Raw genomic sequence first — 15279 nt, 5'->3', positions numbered from 1 at the left:
TTACAGATGAGGGAACTGAGGCACAGAAAACTGAAGTGATTTGCCCAGGGTCACACAGCAGACAAGTGGTGGAGTCGGGATTAGAACCCATGACTTTCTCTTAGGCCTGTGCTCTATCCACTATGCTGCACTCAATAAAAATGATTGAAAGACTGAATGAATGAATGATTACCTTCTGTCTATCACAGTGTTCGACACATAGTAAGCCCTTGCCAAGTGTCATCATTATTATTAGTAATAACTGTGGTATTTGTTAAGTCCTTACTGTGGGCCAGATGCTGTACTGAGCTCTGGGGTAGATTCAAACAAATTGGATTGGACACAGTCCTTATTCCTCTAGAGGCTCACAGTTTTAATCCCTGTTTTACAGATGATATATATCATCTGATATATGATATATATATATATGATATATATGATGTGATATATATCCTGTATATATGTATATATGTTTGTACGCATTTATTACTCTGTTTATTTATTTATTTTACTTGTACCTATCTATTCTATTTATTTTATTTTGTTAATATGTTTTGTTTTGTTCTCTGTCTCCCCCTTCTAGACTGTGAGCCCCCTGTTGGGTAGGGACCGTCTCTATATGTTGCCAACTTGTACTTCCCAAGCGCTTAGTACAGTGCTCCGCACACAGTAAGTGCTCAATAAATACAATTGATTGATTGATGAGGTAACTGAGGCACAGAGAAGTGAAGTGACTTGCCCAAGGTCACACAGCAGACAAGTAGCAGAGCCAGGATTAGAACCCAGGTCCTTCTAAGTCCTGGGACCAAGAACAGTGCTTGGCACCTAGTAATCTCTTAACAAATACCATAACTACAAATAACAAATACCAGGCACCGTACTGAGTTCCGGGATAAATACAAGGCAATCATGTTGGACACAGTCCCTGTCCCATATGGGGCTCAAAGTCTTGATCCCCATTTTACAGATGAGGTAACTGAGGCCCAGAGAAGTTAAATGACTTGCCCAAGTTCACACAGCAGATGTGACAGAGCCGGAATTAGAACTCTCTTCCTCTGACTCCCAAGCCCGAGCTCTTTCCACTAGGCCATGCTGCTTCTTGCAATAACACTAAGAAAGTGGGGCTGACTCTGTACAGCTGCTTTAGTCTGAAGGGGAATTTGAGGACAGAGCTGCTGCTAGGTCTGGAATCATTCCCAAGTGGCTGACTGGGAATCTCGCTGGCCCGTGGCCCTGGACTCTACCAACAAAAGCCTACTAACCATCCACAGTGAAGCCTGAATGCCTGCCCTTGGCACTGTGGGGAAGGGCAGCATGACCAAGAGATCCAGTCCCTGCCCTTGAGGAACTGACTCTAACAAGGGAGAAAGGTCCGATCTAGGCCCTTAAACACTTTGATATTCACCCTGGGCCCATAGCACTTACACAAATATCCTCATAGTCTACTATTTCTTATATCTGTTATTTATTTTAAAGCCTGTGTCCCCCTGTAGATGGTAAATTCCTTTTGAATGGGAATTGCATCTACCAACACTATTATATTTTACTTTCCCAATCCTTTTGGGCAGGGACTGCACCTTCCAACGCTATTATATTTTCCTTTCCCAAGTGCTTAGTACAGTGCTCTGAACACAGCAAGCACTCAATAAATATGACCGATTGATTAATTGATTGATATACCAGCAGATGTGAAGAGGCAGAAACAACATATATGAAAAAAACCCCCAAAAGATCCTTATAAAACAGTATAAGCAGCCAAAAACCTCCAATTATTTCCCATTCAACTTGGCATCAAACAGGAACTCCTGACTAACCACTTTAAGATGCTCTGTCAGCTGTTTCTGTTTTATCTACCCGCTTGCTTCTCCTGCAGCAGCAGGCCTACTGTGTGCCTTTGAGTAAGTCACTTCATTTCTTTTAGTCTCATTTTCCTCATCTATAAAATGGGGATTAAATTCCTGTTCTCCTTCCCCCCTCAGCCTGTGAGCCTCATGTGGTAAAGGGACCTTGTCTGACCTAATTAGTTTATTTCTACTACAGCACATAGTACAGGTCTTGGCACATAGTGAACACCACAGTTTGTGGGACATAGTAAATACTTAGGACATAGTAAGTCAATAACAAATTCCACTTCATTAATCGTTACTATTACCGTACCCTAGCTCATACTTTCCATTCTATTCAAGCTCATCTTGTCTCTGTGTCTTGTTGTCCACTCTCATTCATTCAGTCATGGTTACTGAGCACTTACTGTGTGCTGAGTGCTCTACTAAGTGCTTGGGAGAGTATGATAGAACAATAAACAGACACATTCCCTACAGTCTGGGGGCAGAGTGCGACAGAGACATCAATACAAATTAGTAAATTACAGATTCCTCCAAATCCTGGTTTTATGCCCTTCCTCCTGCCTGAAATTCCTTCCCCCTTCCAACCTGCCAAACCACAGCTCTGCCGATCTCCAAAGCCCTCTGAAATCTCAACTCCTCCAGGAAGCCTTCCCTGATCAATGGATTGATTGTGGTATTTGATGGATTAGGGTATTTAAGTGCTTACTATGTGTCAAACACTGCTCTAAGTGCTGGGGAAGGTACAAAATTAATTAGGTCAGACAGAATACCTGTTCCGCATGGGGCTCACAGTCTACATTTCTTCTGCTGTTTCTTCTCAGACCTACGTTGCCCCTAAGACTTTCATACTCACAGCCTTCCATTACATTTTTGTGCCTATTAGTTTACCGGCTCTAGTGTTTGAACTCTTCTTTCTCCTATTTATAAATCGTAATCTCTGTGAGGGCAGAGATCATGCCTGCTAACTCTGATGAACAAGTGCTTAGAACAGTGCTCTGCCCACAGTAAGCACTCAATAGATACGATTGATTGATTAGTGCCTTGCTCACTTTGGTACCAACAAGACCCAAGGGCTTCCAAAGGGGGGGTCCCAAATCGGTCTCTCTGACCTATCACCTCTTTAAAGTTGGCCTAAGCCCCTTCCTCTGGCTTCCCTCGTAATTCGGAGAGAAGTGAGAAAGGCGTTTCAGGCATGTGGAGATACATGTGTTGACTTGGAGGCAGGAGAGAAAAGGACAAGGTGGGGTGGCCAGTGTCAGGGAAATTAAATGACTTGCCCAAGGTCACACCAAGTAAATGGCAAAACCGGTATTAGAACCCAGGTCCTCTGACTCGAGGCCCGGGCCCTTTCCACTAGGCCATGCTGCTTCTTATGGTATTTTTTAAGCACTTACTTCTAAGTGCAATGGTAAACGCATAGAGAAGCAGCTTGGCTCAGTGAGAAAAGCATGGGCTTGGGAATCAGAGGTCATGGATTCTAATCCCGGCTCCACCACTTGTCAACTGTGTGATTTTGGGCAAGTCACTTAACTTCTCTGTGCCTCAGTTACCTCATCTGTAAAATGGGGATTAAGACTGTGAGCCCCCCGTGGGACAACCTAATCACCTTGTAACTTTCCCAGCGCTTAGAACAGTGCTTTGCGCATAGTACATGCTTAACAAATGCCATTATCATTTATTTATTATTTATGCAAGGAAGTCAAGTTGGACACAGTCCCTATCCCACATGAGGTTCACAGTCTAAGGAGAGAAAATGGGTATTTAATTCCCATTTTACAGATCAGGAAACTGGGGCACAGAGAAGTGACTTTCTCAAGGTAATACATAAGCGGGTGGTGAGTCGGGATTAGAATCCAGGTCCTCTTACTCCCAGACCCGTGCTCTTTCCACTAGTCAACACTGCTTGATGTGGGGAAGGCAACCGTAGGGAATTTTTGAAGAGTAGGGAGTCAGTAAATCTGAGTTCTAATCCCAGCTCTGCCATCAGCCTGCTGTATGACCTTGGCCAAGTCATTTAACTTAATCTGCATGTCTCAGTTTCCTCAGATGTAAAAGGGGATAAAATACCATTCTCCCTCCTACTTAGACTGTGAGCCCCACATGGGACAGGGACTGGGTCCCCGGAGTCAGAGGTCATGGGTGCAAATCCCGGCTCCACCAATTGCCAGCTGTGTGACTTTGGGCAAGTCACTTAACTTATTCTGTGCCTCAGTTACCTCATCTGTAATATGGGGATTAAGACTGTGAGCCCCCCGTGGGACAAACTGATCACCATGTAACCACCCCAGTGCTTAGTTCAGTGCTTGGCACACAGAAATCACTTAATAAATTCCACAATTATTATGATTAGCTCCTGAGAACTAGCTGAGCTGACCTCTGGTTGGCTTCCCTGCCCCTGGCGTCTCGGGGATCTGTACCGGCAGCTCCACTCTCCTACAATGCCACCCACAGTACCCACAGCGCCCCAGAGACTTTCTCTCTGACCCACGCTCTCACTGCAGGCCGGATTCACCAAATGTCCAACTCCATCCCCCCCTCCCGAAGACTACTGCCCCCCCGCTCCCCCTTGCCCCCCTCAACGACATTCCTCAGTCACTTGTGTCTTCCTGAAAATAAACCTCAAAAACAAAATGAAAAGGGCTCCTTCTTCTGTACTGGAAAGAACCAGCCTTCCCCTGCTCCCCCCCACCCCACCCCCTTCCAGGCCCTGGCTCAGGTCTTCCCATTCACCAGCTGTTGTGAGATGTCCCCAGGAATGGGCAGGCTGGCCCAGCTGCCATGAGCTCTGCTGAATCAAAACCAGGGGGATAATATGGGGGTCCATGCTTGCTGAACGAGGGTGGCAGGGCCCCCCCACCCCCTCAAAAAGAAAGGGTTCATTCTATAGGCTGAGGATGCCCAGTACCACGGGAAGGGGTTTAACCCAAATCAAGTCTCTGCCATCAATGCCTATGGCCCTTGCAGCTTCTCCCAAACAGGGCTATTCTGTGCCCTAATAATAATTGTGGTATTTATTATTAATAATAATAGCATTAAGCACTTACTATGTGCAAAGCACTGTTCTAAGTGTTTGGGAGGTTACACAGTAATCAGTTTGTCTCACGGGGGGCTCACAGTCTTAATCCCCATATTACTGATGAGGTAACTGACGCACAGAATGTTAAGTGACTTGCCCAAAGTCACACAGCTGGCAATTGGCGGAGCCGGGATTTGCACCCATGACCTCTGAATCCAAAGCCCATGCTCTTTCCACTGAGGCACGCTGCTTCTTAAGTGCTATGTGCCAGGCACTGTACTAAGCGCTGGGGTGGATGCAAGCAAGTCAGATTGGACACAGTCTCTGTCCCAGGTGGGGCTCACAGGCTCAATCCCCATTTTACAGGTGAGGTAATTGAGGCACAAAGAAATCAGAGAAATGAAGTGACTTGCCCAAGGTCACACAGCAGAAGTGGGAGCAGGGGCTGTGTCCCAGGGGAGCAGGGCCCATGTCCCAAGGGAAGAGGGACCACATCCCAAGGGAACAGGGGCTGGGCCCCAAGGGAGTGGAGGCTGCATTCTAAGGGAACAGGGATTTCTGGGGCTGAGGTGGAAATCAGAGCCCTCTGCTGGCACATAATCTCCCTCTGCCTTGCCGGAAAGCAGCTAACAATGATAACAAAAATCATTGTGGCATTTTGTCCGCACTTTCTATTTCCTTAACACTGCTAAGCGCTGGGGAAGGCAAAAGAAACTCAGGTGATTATGACATAGGAGCTTATGACTTCAGCGCTAAGGGGAGGTGACTCCCCCAACACCTGTTCCAGCAACTCTTCCAGCACCTTGGCAGGCTAACCCCAAGTGGCTTGCTAATTTATTGCCCAAAGGTCCAGATCAGTAAAACACTTGCTGTCAGAGTTGATGAACCGAAGGGCCATTCTTCCAATAAACCCCCAATAAAGTCATCAAGAGATAATTCCCCTCTCTTTATTTACCAAGACCTTGTGGGAAACCAACACATCCGGCTGAAAACAAAATGTACACCAGGAGGCTTAAATAACTTTCTTACACTTTGTACAGAGGCTCAGGGAGATATAAAAGATTTATATACACCTTGGTCTATACACGTCACACAAGGGCACAAGCAGGGGAAGGAGAGCCAGGGGGGAAGTCTCTGGAGACAGAAGGTTCAGAGCAGGCGATAGGGAGGGACCCGTCCTCAAGACCAGGCCTCACTGCCTGGCAGTTCTCAAACTCAGGGATTTCACAGGCCCTACCCTGCCCTCTCAAGGCTCACATATTGGGGAGGAGATGGGGAGGTCTGAGACACGAGAAAATACACGCTGTAGCCTGCTCTTGGATCCATATAAAGTGGCCCCATGCAACGGGGAGATGGGGTACCAGTTCTGTCTCCGGGGCAGGGCCGGCTCCAAGGGACTCTCCATTCTCCAACCCATCATGGAAATCAACTTGCCACCCTGGGAGGTGTAGACTGGGCTGGTGGGAGCCAGGCACCCCTGGTGGAAGAGAGACATTGGTGGAGGTGGGGCCAGGCCAGGTTTCAGATCACATAGTGGAAATTCCACCTCTGGAGGCGATGCCAAAGAAAGCATCATGGTGTTTGGAGAAGGCCATCAGCCAGACCCAGACAGGGCATGGGTGGCAGAGGGGGGAGACTGGGAGGACAGGGATGTAGGCGCTGGCTCTAGGCCTGCCCTTTGGCCAAGGTGACCTGTGGCTAGCAGTCAAGTACCCTTCCCTGCCATGAAGACTGGTTTCTTGCCTGGACCGCAGTGCTCAGCCGCTCTCTTCTCGGTGGTTTGTGCTTTCAAGTGCCCCCGGAGCAATGTGGGACTGGGACCATCTCCAACATGATTAGCTTGTATCTACCCCAGAGCTTAGAACAGTGCTTGATACATAGTAAGCGCTTAACCAGTACCATCATTATTACTACGTAGGGCTAGGGGCCATGCAGGGTGTCATGTGCTCCTCTCTAAACTGGCAGGGAAAGGAGCCAGAAAAAGACTTAGTTGCACCTCATGCCAGCCCACAGCAGCTACTGAGCACGAGGGCACCCACAGCCTCACCCATTCAGCAGGGGGGGGCATGGAAAGCCTGGACCACTCTGGCATCCCCCCCTCCTTTGGGGGTGAGAGCCTGGTGCCTCACTCATGCCCAAAGCTCAATTAGCTCTGAGATCTCAGCACTCCGGCCTAGCTCCTCGCTACCCTTCTCCCCCATTGGGATCCTCAAAGGTCAAATATCGCCACGCTAGGAGAGGAGAGCAGGAGGTAGCTCAGGCAGAGTGGGGGCAAAAGAGTAGGAAAAAAATGCCCCTCCCCCCATGCTAGAGCTCCTCTGGGGCATTAAAAGATGGACCTTTTAAGCCTTGTCCAACCTGAACAAGCTCACTGGGCATGATAGGTGTGAGGGCTGACAGAGCTGGGCAGCTGACTGGGAGGTGCAGCTGGATTGGGGTGAGGGTCAGATCACTATCACTCTGCTGTCTGTCTGTTCAGGGTACCCAAAGCCAGAGTGGCAAGAGGGGTAGGAAGTGTCCCTCTGGGCATCAGTGATCACAGGAGGCAACAGGATGGAGAGCTCTTGGGCCACCTGCTGATCACAGTCAAATGACACTCTCCAGGAGGATACTGACATGGGCCCTGCCTCCACCTCCAGTGGTCCACAGCTAATTTCAGGCCTGCTTAGCAAACTCTGACTCTGAGCTCTTCTCTTGCTCCTTGGGGGACAGCTACCATGGTCGAACGGGCAGAAATCAGTACCATAGGACAGGGTCCCCACCAGGATGTGATCCTGCAGCCACCTCAGGGTCAGGGTTGTTCTCTGGTGTCGTGATCGGCCGTGTGGCCGGTCTGGTCGGAGCACGGAGTAGCCGGATGCTGGGAAGGGCCTGGGTGGCTCAACCACACCCTGGCCCTGAGCAATCACTGCCTTCCAACCAGAAGGAGAAAAAAAATGGTCATACAGACAGACCCATGACAGGAGTAAAGGGCTATGGGGCAGGGAGGACAGGTCTGAACCAGATGGGGAGACGGGACTTAGCTCCTAGGCCAGCAGTGGGGACTTGTGCTCAGTTCACAACCATTGTGCTGGGGTCACCACCTAATTGTGCTTCTACCACAGAAGAGTTGTGCAAGGGCAGGAGCCCTCCCTTTGCCCAGCTGGCCCTTGGCCAGCCCTGCCCGTGGGCACTCAGGGACCACTTCCTCAGAGCCAGCCGGCCCCCAGGCCTCTAGCTGTTCCACTCAGAAAAGGAAGCAGGCAGCAGGAAACTGGGCTGAGGAGCGTGGCTGGGGGCACACACACAGAGAGGGGTCCCTCAGGGGTGATTTCAAGATTAAGTGACTGACACTAACTGATGCCAAACCCCTGCTCTGATCATGAGGTAGCTTACCCAAAGGGAGAACACAAAAACAACATCACATCAATAAGATTCGGAACCTTCCAGCAGAGGAAGCTCCCCAGAGGGACCCCCGGAGAAACTACACGTCACAGCAAGATCCCTACTGTAGCGCATCACTCCCCTCCCAGTGCAGCGCAGGTGCAGGGCTTGAACCTGGTATATCTGGCATGGGGACCTGGTCCATCTCTCAGTGAGACGCGATGCCAACTCAGTGAGGGCAGGCCCCGACCATCACAACACTCCCCTCTGTCACCAGGCAGGTGGGAGAAAAGCCAGAAATCTCCTGGGGGATTCTGAGACTAATCCAGCGGGAGAGGCTTAGACACTGGTGCAGTCTATGGCTGGGGTGGAAAACACCAAAGGCCGGGGGTCCCTGGGGTCAGAGTGGACAGCTGATTGCAGGACAATCATCCTTTGACCATCTGCGCTGGACTTTCAACACTCCTAGGCTCCCCTTGTCTGTCGATTTCAGCTTCTTCTCTCCTGCTCGAAGGGTGTCGGAGGTTGCAATCCCTGTGCGGAGTTGGACTTCCAACAGCCTGGTGCTAGCTGGGGCCCAAGGTGTCCCAGCCGGCCTGCGGAGCCCAGAATCTCCTGCTGTCTGTCCCAGGGGAAATGAGACGGCCAGGGGGCAACGTGGACATGGAAAAACTGTTCTGGGGATGGAACTGTGATCCAGATGAGTCGAAAGGGAGCGGCTCGAGTTGATGTCTTGCACCAGCAGGAGGTGCGCGGTCACTAAATTAGACAGCGGGCCGCCAGCCAGACATCTTCCACCGGCAGGAGGCACGTACTCACTAATTAAAGTTAAACAGCTAATTGCGACTCTAAAGTCGGAGAGCTGGTCCCTGGCCGAGGAAACGTTTCCCACGAAACCCTGAGACAAACCACCTCCCGGGCTTTCGCCATCATTTCCAAGCGGGAAGAGTCCATTACCCAGCTCCCAGGTTTAAGGCTTGAAAATGGGGCTCCTGATTGAGCTTGTGGAAAGAAGCTGGTGAGACGGATGTTGTGCTATTTATGCTTAAAAGTAACAGATCTTAAAACCTCACTCCCTTCTTCCCGCCCCTGCGGAAAGCAATCTGTCCAGACTAGATAATGGAGGGGGAGGGGGAAGAAGGAGGGAAACCTTAAATCCGGTCCTCACTACAGAACGGACACCCTACAATAAATAGTACCTGGAAAACTCCCCTAGCTGCTTCTTAGCGGGACATGGCTCCAAGTGAAGAATGGAGGAGCCCACACAGGGGCTGTGGGTGGGCCCAGGGAGTGGAGCGGGGAGAAGGGGCAGGGTCGGCAGGGAGAGGAAGGGGAGGGGGAGCATCTCCCTTGGGCCAGTTGGGACTCAAATCTGGCAGCCCAGGGAAGAAGGGGTTGGGGAGGGAGGGTATTGTGGGACTGGAAAGGCAAGCAGACATGCATATCCAGTTCAGGGAATAAGGGCCCAGGAAAGCGGCAGGCCTTGGACGATGGGTGGCCCATGGAGTTCCTCCTCCTCCATCACCACCTCTACCCCCATGCACCTGCAAGACCTGGTCAGATCGGAGGGACCCAGAGCCAATGGCTATGTCCTGGGGGACCCTGTCCACAAAAAAAAAAAAAAAAATCAGGGCTGAGGAGCCCCAGCACCCAAAGAAGCTCAGTGAGGGAGAGAATTCATGGAAAGAAACTTCAAGTCAGTTTCCAGGAGGCATTCACAGAAAATAAATAAATACTACCCCCACCCCCGCCCCAAACCCAGGAGTTGCTCACCCCTTTCCTAGGGAGCGTCTTTCTGACAGCTCTGTAGTTAGGAAATGGTTATCCCTGAGCTTTCCTCTCCCCCTCACCTCCCTGGACTCCATTGGCTGCCCTGCTGGAGATGTGGGGGAGGAAGGGAAAACTCAGGGCCAATGTCTGCTGGGAGAGATACCCCGGTTACCACCTCGGGTTATCATCCCTGTCCCCGGGTACCCCTGGTAACATCCAGGAAATGTCTGGGAAATGGCTCAGGGTATGGTGGTTCTGGGGATGTGATGCATGGTGGGGGCAGGGGGAGGCAGGGGAGGGGATTCAGTTTTCAGATTCACAGCAGGCCCCCACAGAGGGGAGAAGCTGGCTCAGAGGCAGCTGGCACAGGCGGAGAGGTTTGGGGAGGGTCTGGGGCAGTTGGAGGGGGCGGGTGGGAGCTCTGAGACATGACAACCCCCTACTTGAGGCTGGGAAGACAGTCTCTGAGGATTGGGACCCTTTTCCTGTGAACTTTGTGGCCCTTAGCTCTTGTAGGTCAGAGTCTGATTTCCTGACAAGGATCCATCTCCAGCTCAGGGGGCCACAAGGGACCATGGTGGGAAAGGGGGAGGGTTCAGCCTTGGGCTGTCTCAGGCCAGGCTGAGGGCAGCACCTGGCTCCCCTGGGGTCAGCAGAGGGGTGAGAGGGTCAGTGGCTCAGCAGGGGGGGTGGCGGGGAATAGGCAGCTCAATGGGAGAGCAGGATGAGGCCTGAGGGGAGGAGGGAAGGGAGAGAAGGCGGATGGAAAAGGCCCTTGGGCTTCACAGCTTGGTATCCGCCTACTCCTCTGGCCCCCTAGTCTCACTGAGCCCGAGCCTGTCTCCCCCCGAGGACCCCTGAGGGTCCCAGCACAGACCCCAGCCCAGGAGAGGAGGCAGAGGAGCAGAATCAGAGCCCCTGAGCCCCAGAAAGGGCACCAGACCAGCTGGGTTGCCTCTTCCCGGGGGCTCGGGGAGCGCTGGGGACACCTTGAGGAAGGCTGTGCGTGACATGGGCCGGTGGAGCGCTGCATCTCTGATCCCGCCTGTCGCTCCCCGTTCTTCCTATCCCGTGCCTTTGGGCAGACGCCTTCCGCTCCAGAGCTTCACCGTCAAGTCACTGGGCGGAAACAAGACAGGATGGGTCAAGGCAGTGTCCGCTTGGCCTCTCGAGCCGAGAGCACAGGGGCCGTGCTCCACGTTCCCAAGATTCCCTGGGCCTCGGGGTGGGTGCCGGGGCCAGTGGGTCCCATGGGGTGGGGGTGGGGGGGGCGGGGCGGTGGCTGTGGGGTGATAGACACAGGGGTGGCCGAGGTGGGTCTTGTTTGAGGGTGGAGGGCAGAGAGAGTCACCCAGCCAAGGCAGACCGTTGGTCTCAAATGGGGAACCTGACATGGGCGGATTTCAGAAGACTGCACTTCCTTGTCCTACCCTGCCCCAATGCCAGTCCATCCCCTCTACCCTCAGCCCCAGCTACCCAACCTAGGCCCAGTCAGGCCCTTGAAAAGTCCCGAATGCTCATGCTCAGAAGAAGGGGTCTTTGCAGGCAAGATGTGTGAGGGAGGGGCCAGTTACTGTGTGAGGATGGGGGCACTGGCAGACCAGAGTGGGGATGGAGGTGTGATGATGGTCTCTCTCTGGACCAGACTTATCAGGGCAGAATAAGAGGGGAGGGAGGAAGAGGGAGTAAAAATAATCTCATACCGTTAAGAAGCAGCTTGGACCGAAGTGGAGAAAGAGAAGGAAAGGGAAAGGGAGAGAGAGAATGGAGAGAAGGGGGGAGGGGGAGGAGGGTCAAGGCAGGCTAGTGGCTCGACCCTTTATGGCCAGGACCCGTCGCGGGAGGCAGGGGGTGAGTCCAGGCACGTAACTCCACAACTTTACCCGGCAGTCACTGCAACGTGGAGAGAGGGAGGGGTGGAAGGAGGGAAGGAGGGAGGGCCAGAGGGGGAGAGAGCCGGAAACAGAGACAGAGACAGAGAGAGGAAGACAGTGAGAGAAAGAGAGGAGAAAGGGGACATGGTTGGGAAAGAAGGAATAAGAAGAAATCAATCTGAGCACTAAGCCATAGGGAGAGCAAGCTTGGGGCTCTGTTGGGGAAGCCTAGTGGGGTGGGGGGGCAGAGCACAGGCCCTGTGGGGGTGTAGGGGGGAAGAGGGCCTCATGTACTTGAGTCACTTGTCGGGAGGGGGGCAGGGAGACAGGCAGGAGTTGGAGCCTCTGCAGGGACTGAGGAAGGAGAAGGAAGGGACAGGATGGGGGGAAATGGCCAGGGAGAAGATGGAGAACTGATGGATTGAGAGCAGAGCGCCACTCCCCCACCCCACGCCCTGCTCTGCCCTCTCCTGACCCCTGACACTCTCTTCTCTCCCCAGTGCCAGATCTCAGGGCCACGGATGGGAGGCAGGAGGGCCGGGAACCTCATGTCCTTTGCAAGTCGGACCACTGCAGGCAGGCACCCAGGGCCCCACCCACTGCAGCCTTGGCTCTCAGGGATCGTGAAGGGTTGCCGAACTGAGGGATGGGCAAGCAGCAAGAGGAACAGAACAGGATGGAGGTGACTGGGCAGGAGGGCTACCCGCGCTCACCTGGAGGCAGTGAAGATGTGCCTGGAATTGGTGCAGATGGCATTGATGGGGCTGTCATGACCTTTGATCTCACCGACGGGAGTGAAGTTGTCCCCGTTCCACACCTTAATGACGCCCCCACGGCAGGCGCTGAGCAGCATGGGACGCCCGGGGACGAAGGCCAGGGCACACACCCAGTCCTTGTGTGCATTGGGGATTTGCTGGCAGGGGAGAGGAGGACAGGGCAGGGCAGAACAGGGGAGGGGAGAAGATGGGAGGGGAGAAGATGGGAGGGGAGGGCAGAAGACGGGAGGGCAAGGCAGGAGAATCTCTAAGCTCCTTGTGGGCAGGGATCGTGTCTTCCCATTCTACTGTACTGTACCCTTCCAACTGTTTAGTATGTGGCTCTGCACACAGTAAGCACTAGATAAATACCACTAGACAAATGCGGGCAGGGAACATATCTACCAGCTCTGTTGTTCTGTACTCTCTCAAACCCTTAGTACAGTGCTCTGCACACAGTAAGCACTCAGTAAATGTTATTATTGAGAAAGAGGGGTGGTGGCAATCAAACTCCCAGAGTTCTGGGTACCACACCAAACCCCTCAGTCTCCCTATGAGGAACTGGTCCCTGGACAGCTGGCCGGCCTGCCCTCTGACCCCTCTCCTGCCCAACGGTGACCCTCTCCCTCCATCCACAGCCATCACATTCAGCTCGAGTAGGGGGTGGGGAGGAGCAGGAGGACCAGATCCAGCAAACCCTTGGCTACGCCTTTCCTCTTCCTTTCCCAGCAGCCCCTTCTCCCCCCAACCTTACCTGCCCCCACCAGGCTGGCAGACTCTGCCTCACCCTTTTCCCTCCCTCTGCCCACGGGCCCCTGCCCAGGTCTCCCCAGCCCCTACCTGCATAAGCTCCTGTTGCTCCAAGTCCCACTTCTTGACACCGTTGTCCCGAGACCCACTGAAGAGCAGGTTGCCCTGGATGGCCAGGCACTCGATGCCATCGTAGTGTGGGGGCTCAAAGTTGTGAGTGGGGCCCACGTTGCCGGCCACTCCCTCAGCCAGTTCAAACATCTGCCAGGGCCCCCCATGGAGCAGAGACAGGGGTGTCATCTGGGACCCCTGCTCACTCGGCCCAAGGTTTGGGGAGGCCAAGTGCCGGGAGGCCAGGGTTGGGGGAGGCCAGGAATGGGGGAGCCAGGTGTGGGAGAAGCAAGGGTGGGGGAAGCCAGGGTCGAGAGAGGCCAAGGTCAGGAGAGCCAGGGTAGGGGGAGGGCAGGCTTTAGGAAGTCAGGAGCAGGGAGGCTAGGGTTCGGGAAGCCCAGGCAAGCAGGAAGGCCAGGGTCAAGGGAGGCCTTTCCAGGCCCAGAAGACCACCTACACCACTCTCTGGGGCTGGACGGAGGTTGGTCCCCGTGACCTCCACCAGACATACCTTGACGTAGTGATCCTTGGAGCCGGTCACCACCAGGTCATGGCGGCTGGAGGTCTGGTTCACCGTGAGGCACATCACGGGCCCGATGTGTCCTGTCAGCTTCCCCATGGGCTGGAACCTGTGAGAGGTGGGGTGGGGAGGGGCAGGGTGGGGCAAGGATGACTGTCACCTTGGGCTCAGGAATGTGCCTGCCGGTCCAGAACCTCTCTGTGGGGGGCCACAGGAGACCATCCTGGGGTGAGGACTCTGAAACCCCGCAACAGAAGGGAAGTAGGGTGTGGAACCGGGGACCACCAAGGCAGTCACAGGAGCAAGTAAGAAGGGCCATTCGTTGCCATCAACCCCGGCTCCCTGGGGACCCGGCCCCTCCAGCACTACAGATGATCCCTCCAGCCCCATGGGTACCTCCCAAACCTGACCCCCTCAGGCCCCCACCATAAGCATCTTCCCTTCCCCTGAACCCCTTCAGTCCCACGGGTACCCTCCTCCCCTCTCCCTGACCTGCTGAGCTCCCAGATGCGGACGGAGTTTCCAGAGGCGGCGTACAGGGTGGTGCCTGAGGGGCTGAGGGCGATCTGGTTGATCTGCTGCTCACCAGGAGCGCTGGTCATGGGGCGGGTGGAAGTGCTGGCACAGGCGTCCCCTGAGATCACCTGTCCAGATGACCTGCTGGCCCACAGCCCTCGGTCACAGCCAGACAATAGGAAAACCCCCACTGCCCAGACCACGGCCCCCCCGGCAAACAGATGGATGGAGACAGTGCCCTCCTGTTCCCTGTTAAACAAATATTCTGTCTCCTTTTTTACCCCTCCCAGACTCATCCTCTCCAAATGTGTCTGGAACTGCCCCCAGCTTGGGAGGAGGGGTCACAGCATCCATGTGCAGCAGCCAGGGGTCATGGGACTCGGAAAGGAATCCCTACCTGGAGACACCCGTGGTCTAGTGGCTAAAGCTTGGGCCAGACAGTCAGAGGATGTGCGTTCTAATTCCAGTTCCACCATTTACCTGCTAGGTGACTTTGGGCAAATTACTTAACTTCTCTGTGCCTCAGTTTCCTCAACTGAAAAATGGGGATTTAATATCTGTTCTCTCTCCTATTTAGAAGGCGACCCCCGTGTGGGATAGGGACTGTGTCTGACCTGATTAACTCCCTACTCCAGCACTTAGAACAGTGCTTGACACATAATAACTGCTTACAAAATACCATTAAAAAACAAACAAAAACTGGGCATTGGGAGAAGGTGCCAGGAGGGAGGTGAGAAATGGGGTAGAAGTGGAGTGGCCTAGTGGAAAGAGTAGGAGC

General features: G+C 53.5%; 1 protein-coding gene across 3 annotated transcripts in view; it reads right to left on the bottom strand.

Annotated features, from left to right (window-relative positions):
• Nucleotides 1-9951: 9951 nt before the first annotated feature.
• KIF21B (kinesin family member 21B) overlaps nucleotides 9952-15279 on the bottom strand; it is a 47970-nt gene continuing 42642 nt past the window's right edge. For 2 of the 3 annotated variants that reach the window (XR_005451835.1, XR_005451836.1), the window contains exons 31-36: nucleotides 14478-14642; nucleotides 13977-14094; nucleotides 13445-13615; nucleotides 12563-12762; nucleotides 11679-11868; nucleotides 9952-11094 (exon numbers count right to left, since the gene is read on the bottom strand). Coding sequence is in view for 1 of the 3 variants with exons in the window: in XM_038748908.1 (XP_038604836.1) it covers nucleotides 11040-11094; nucleotides 12563-12762; nucleotides 13445-13615; nucleotides 13977-14094; nucleotides 14478-14642 (709 nt within the window). In the remaining 2 variants the exon portion in view is untranslated. The remainder of the gene's footprint in view (nucleotides 11095-11678; nucleotides 11869-12562; nucleotides 12763-13444; nucleotides 13616-13976; nucleotides 14095-14477; nucleotides 14643-15279) is intronic. The other variant, XM_038748908.1, reaches the window with a different exon arrangement.

Source organism: Tachyglossus aculeatus, chromosome 7 (assembly GCF_015852505.1).
Source record: "Tachyglossus aculeatus isolate mTacAcu1 chromosome 7, mTacAcu1.pri, whole genome shotgun sequence".
In the NCBI taxonomy this organism is placed as follows: domain Eukaryota; kingdom Metazoa; phylum Chordata; class Mammalia; order Monotremata; family Tachyglossidae; genus Tachyglossus; species Tachyglossus aculeatus.
Note: the sequence above shows the minus strand (reverse complement) of the source record. Positions and strands in the feature narration are given on the sequence as shown.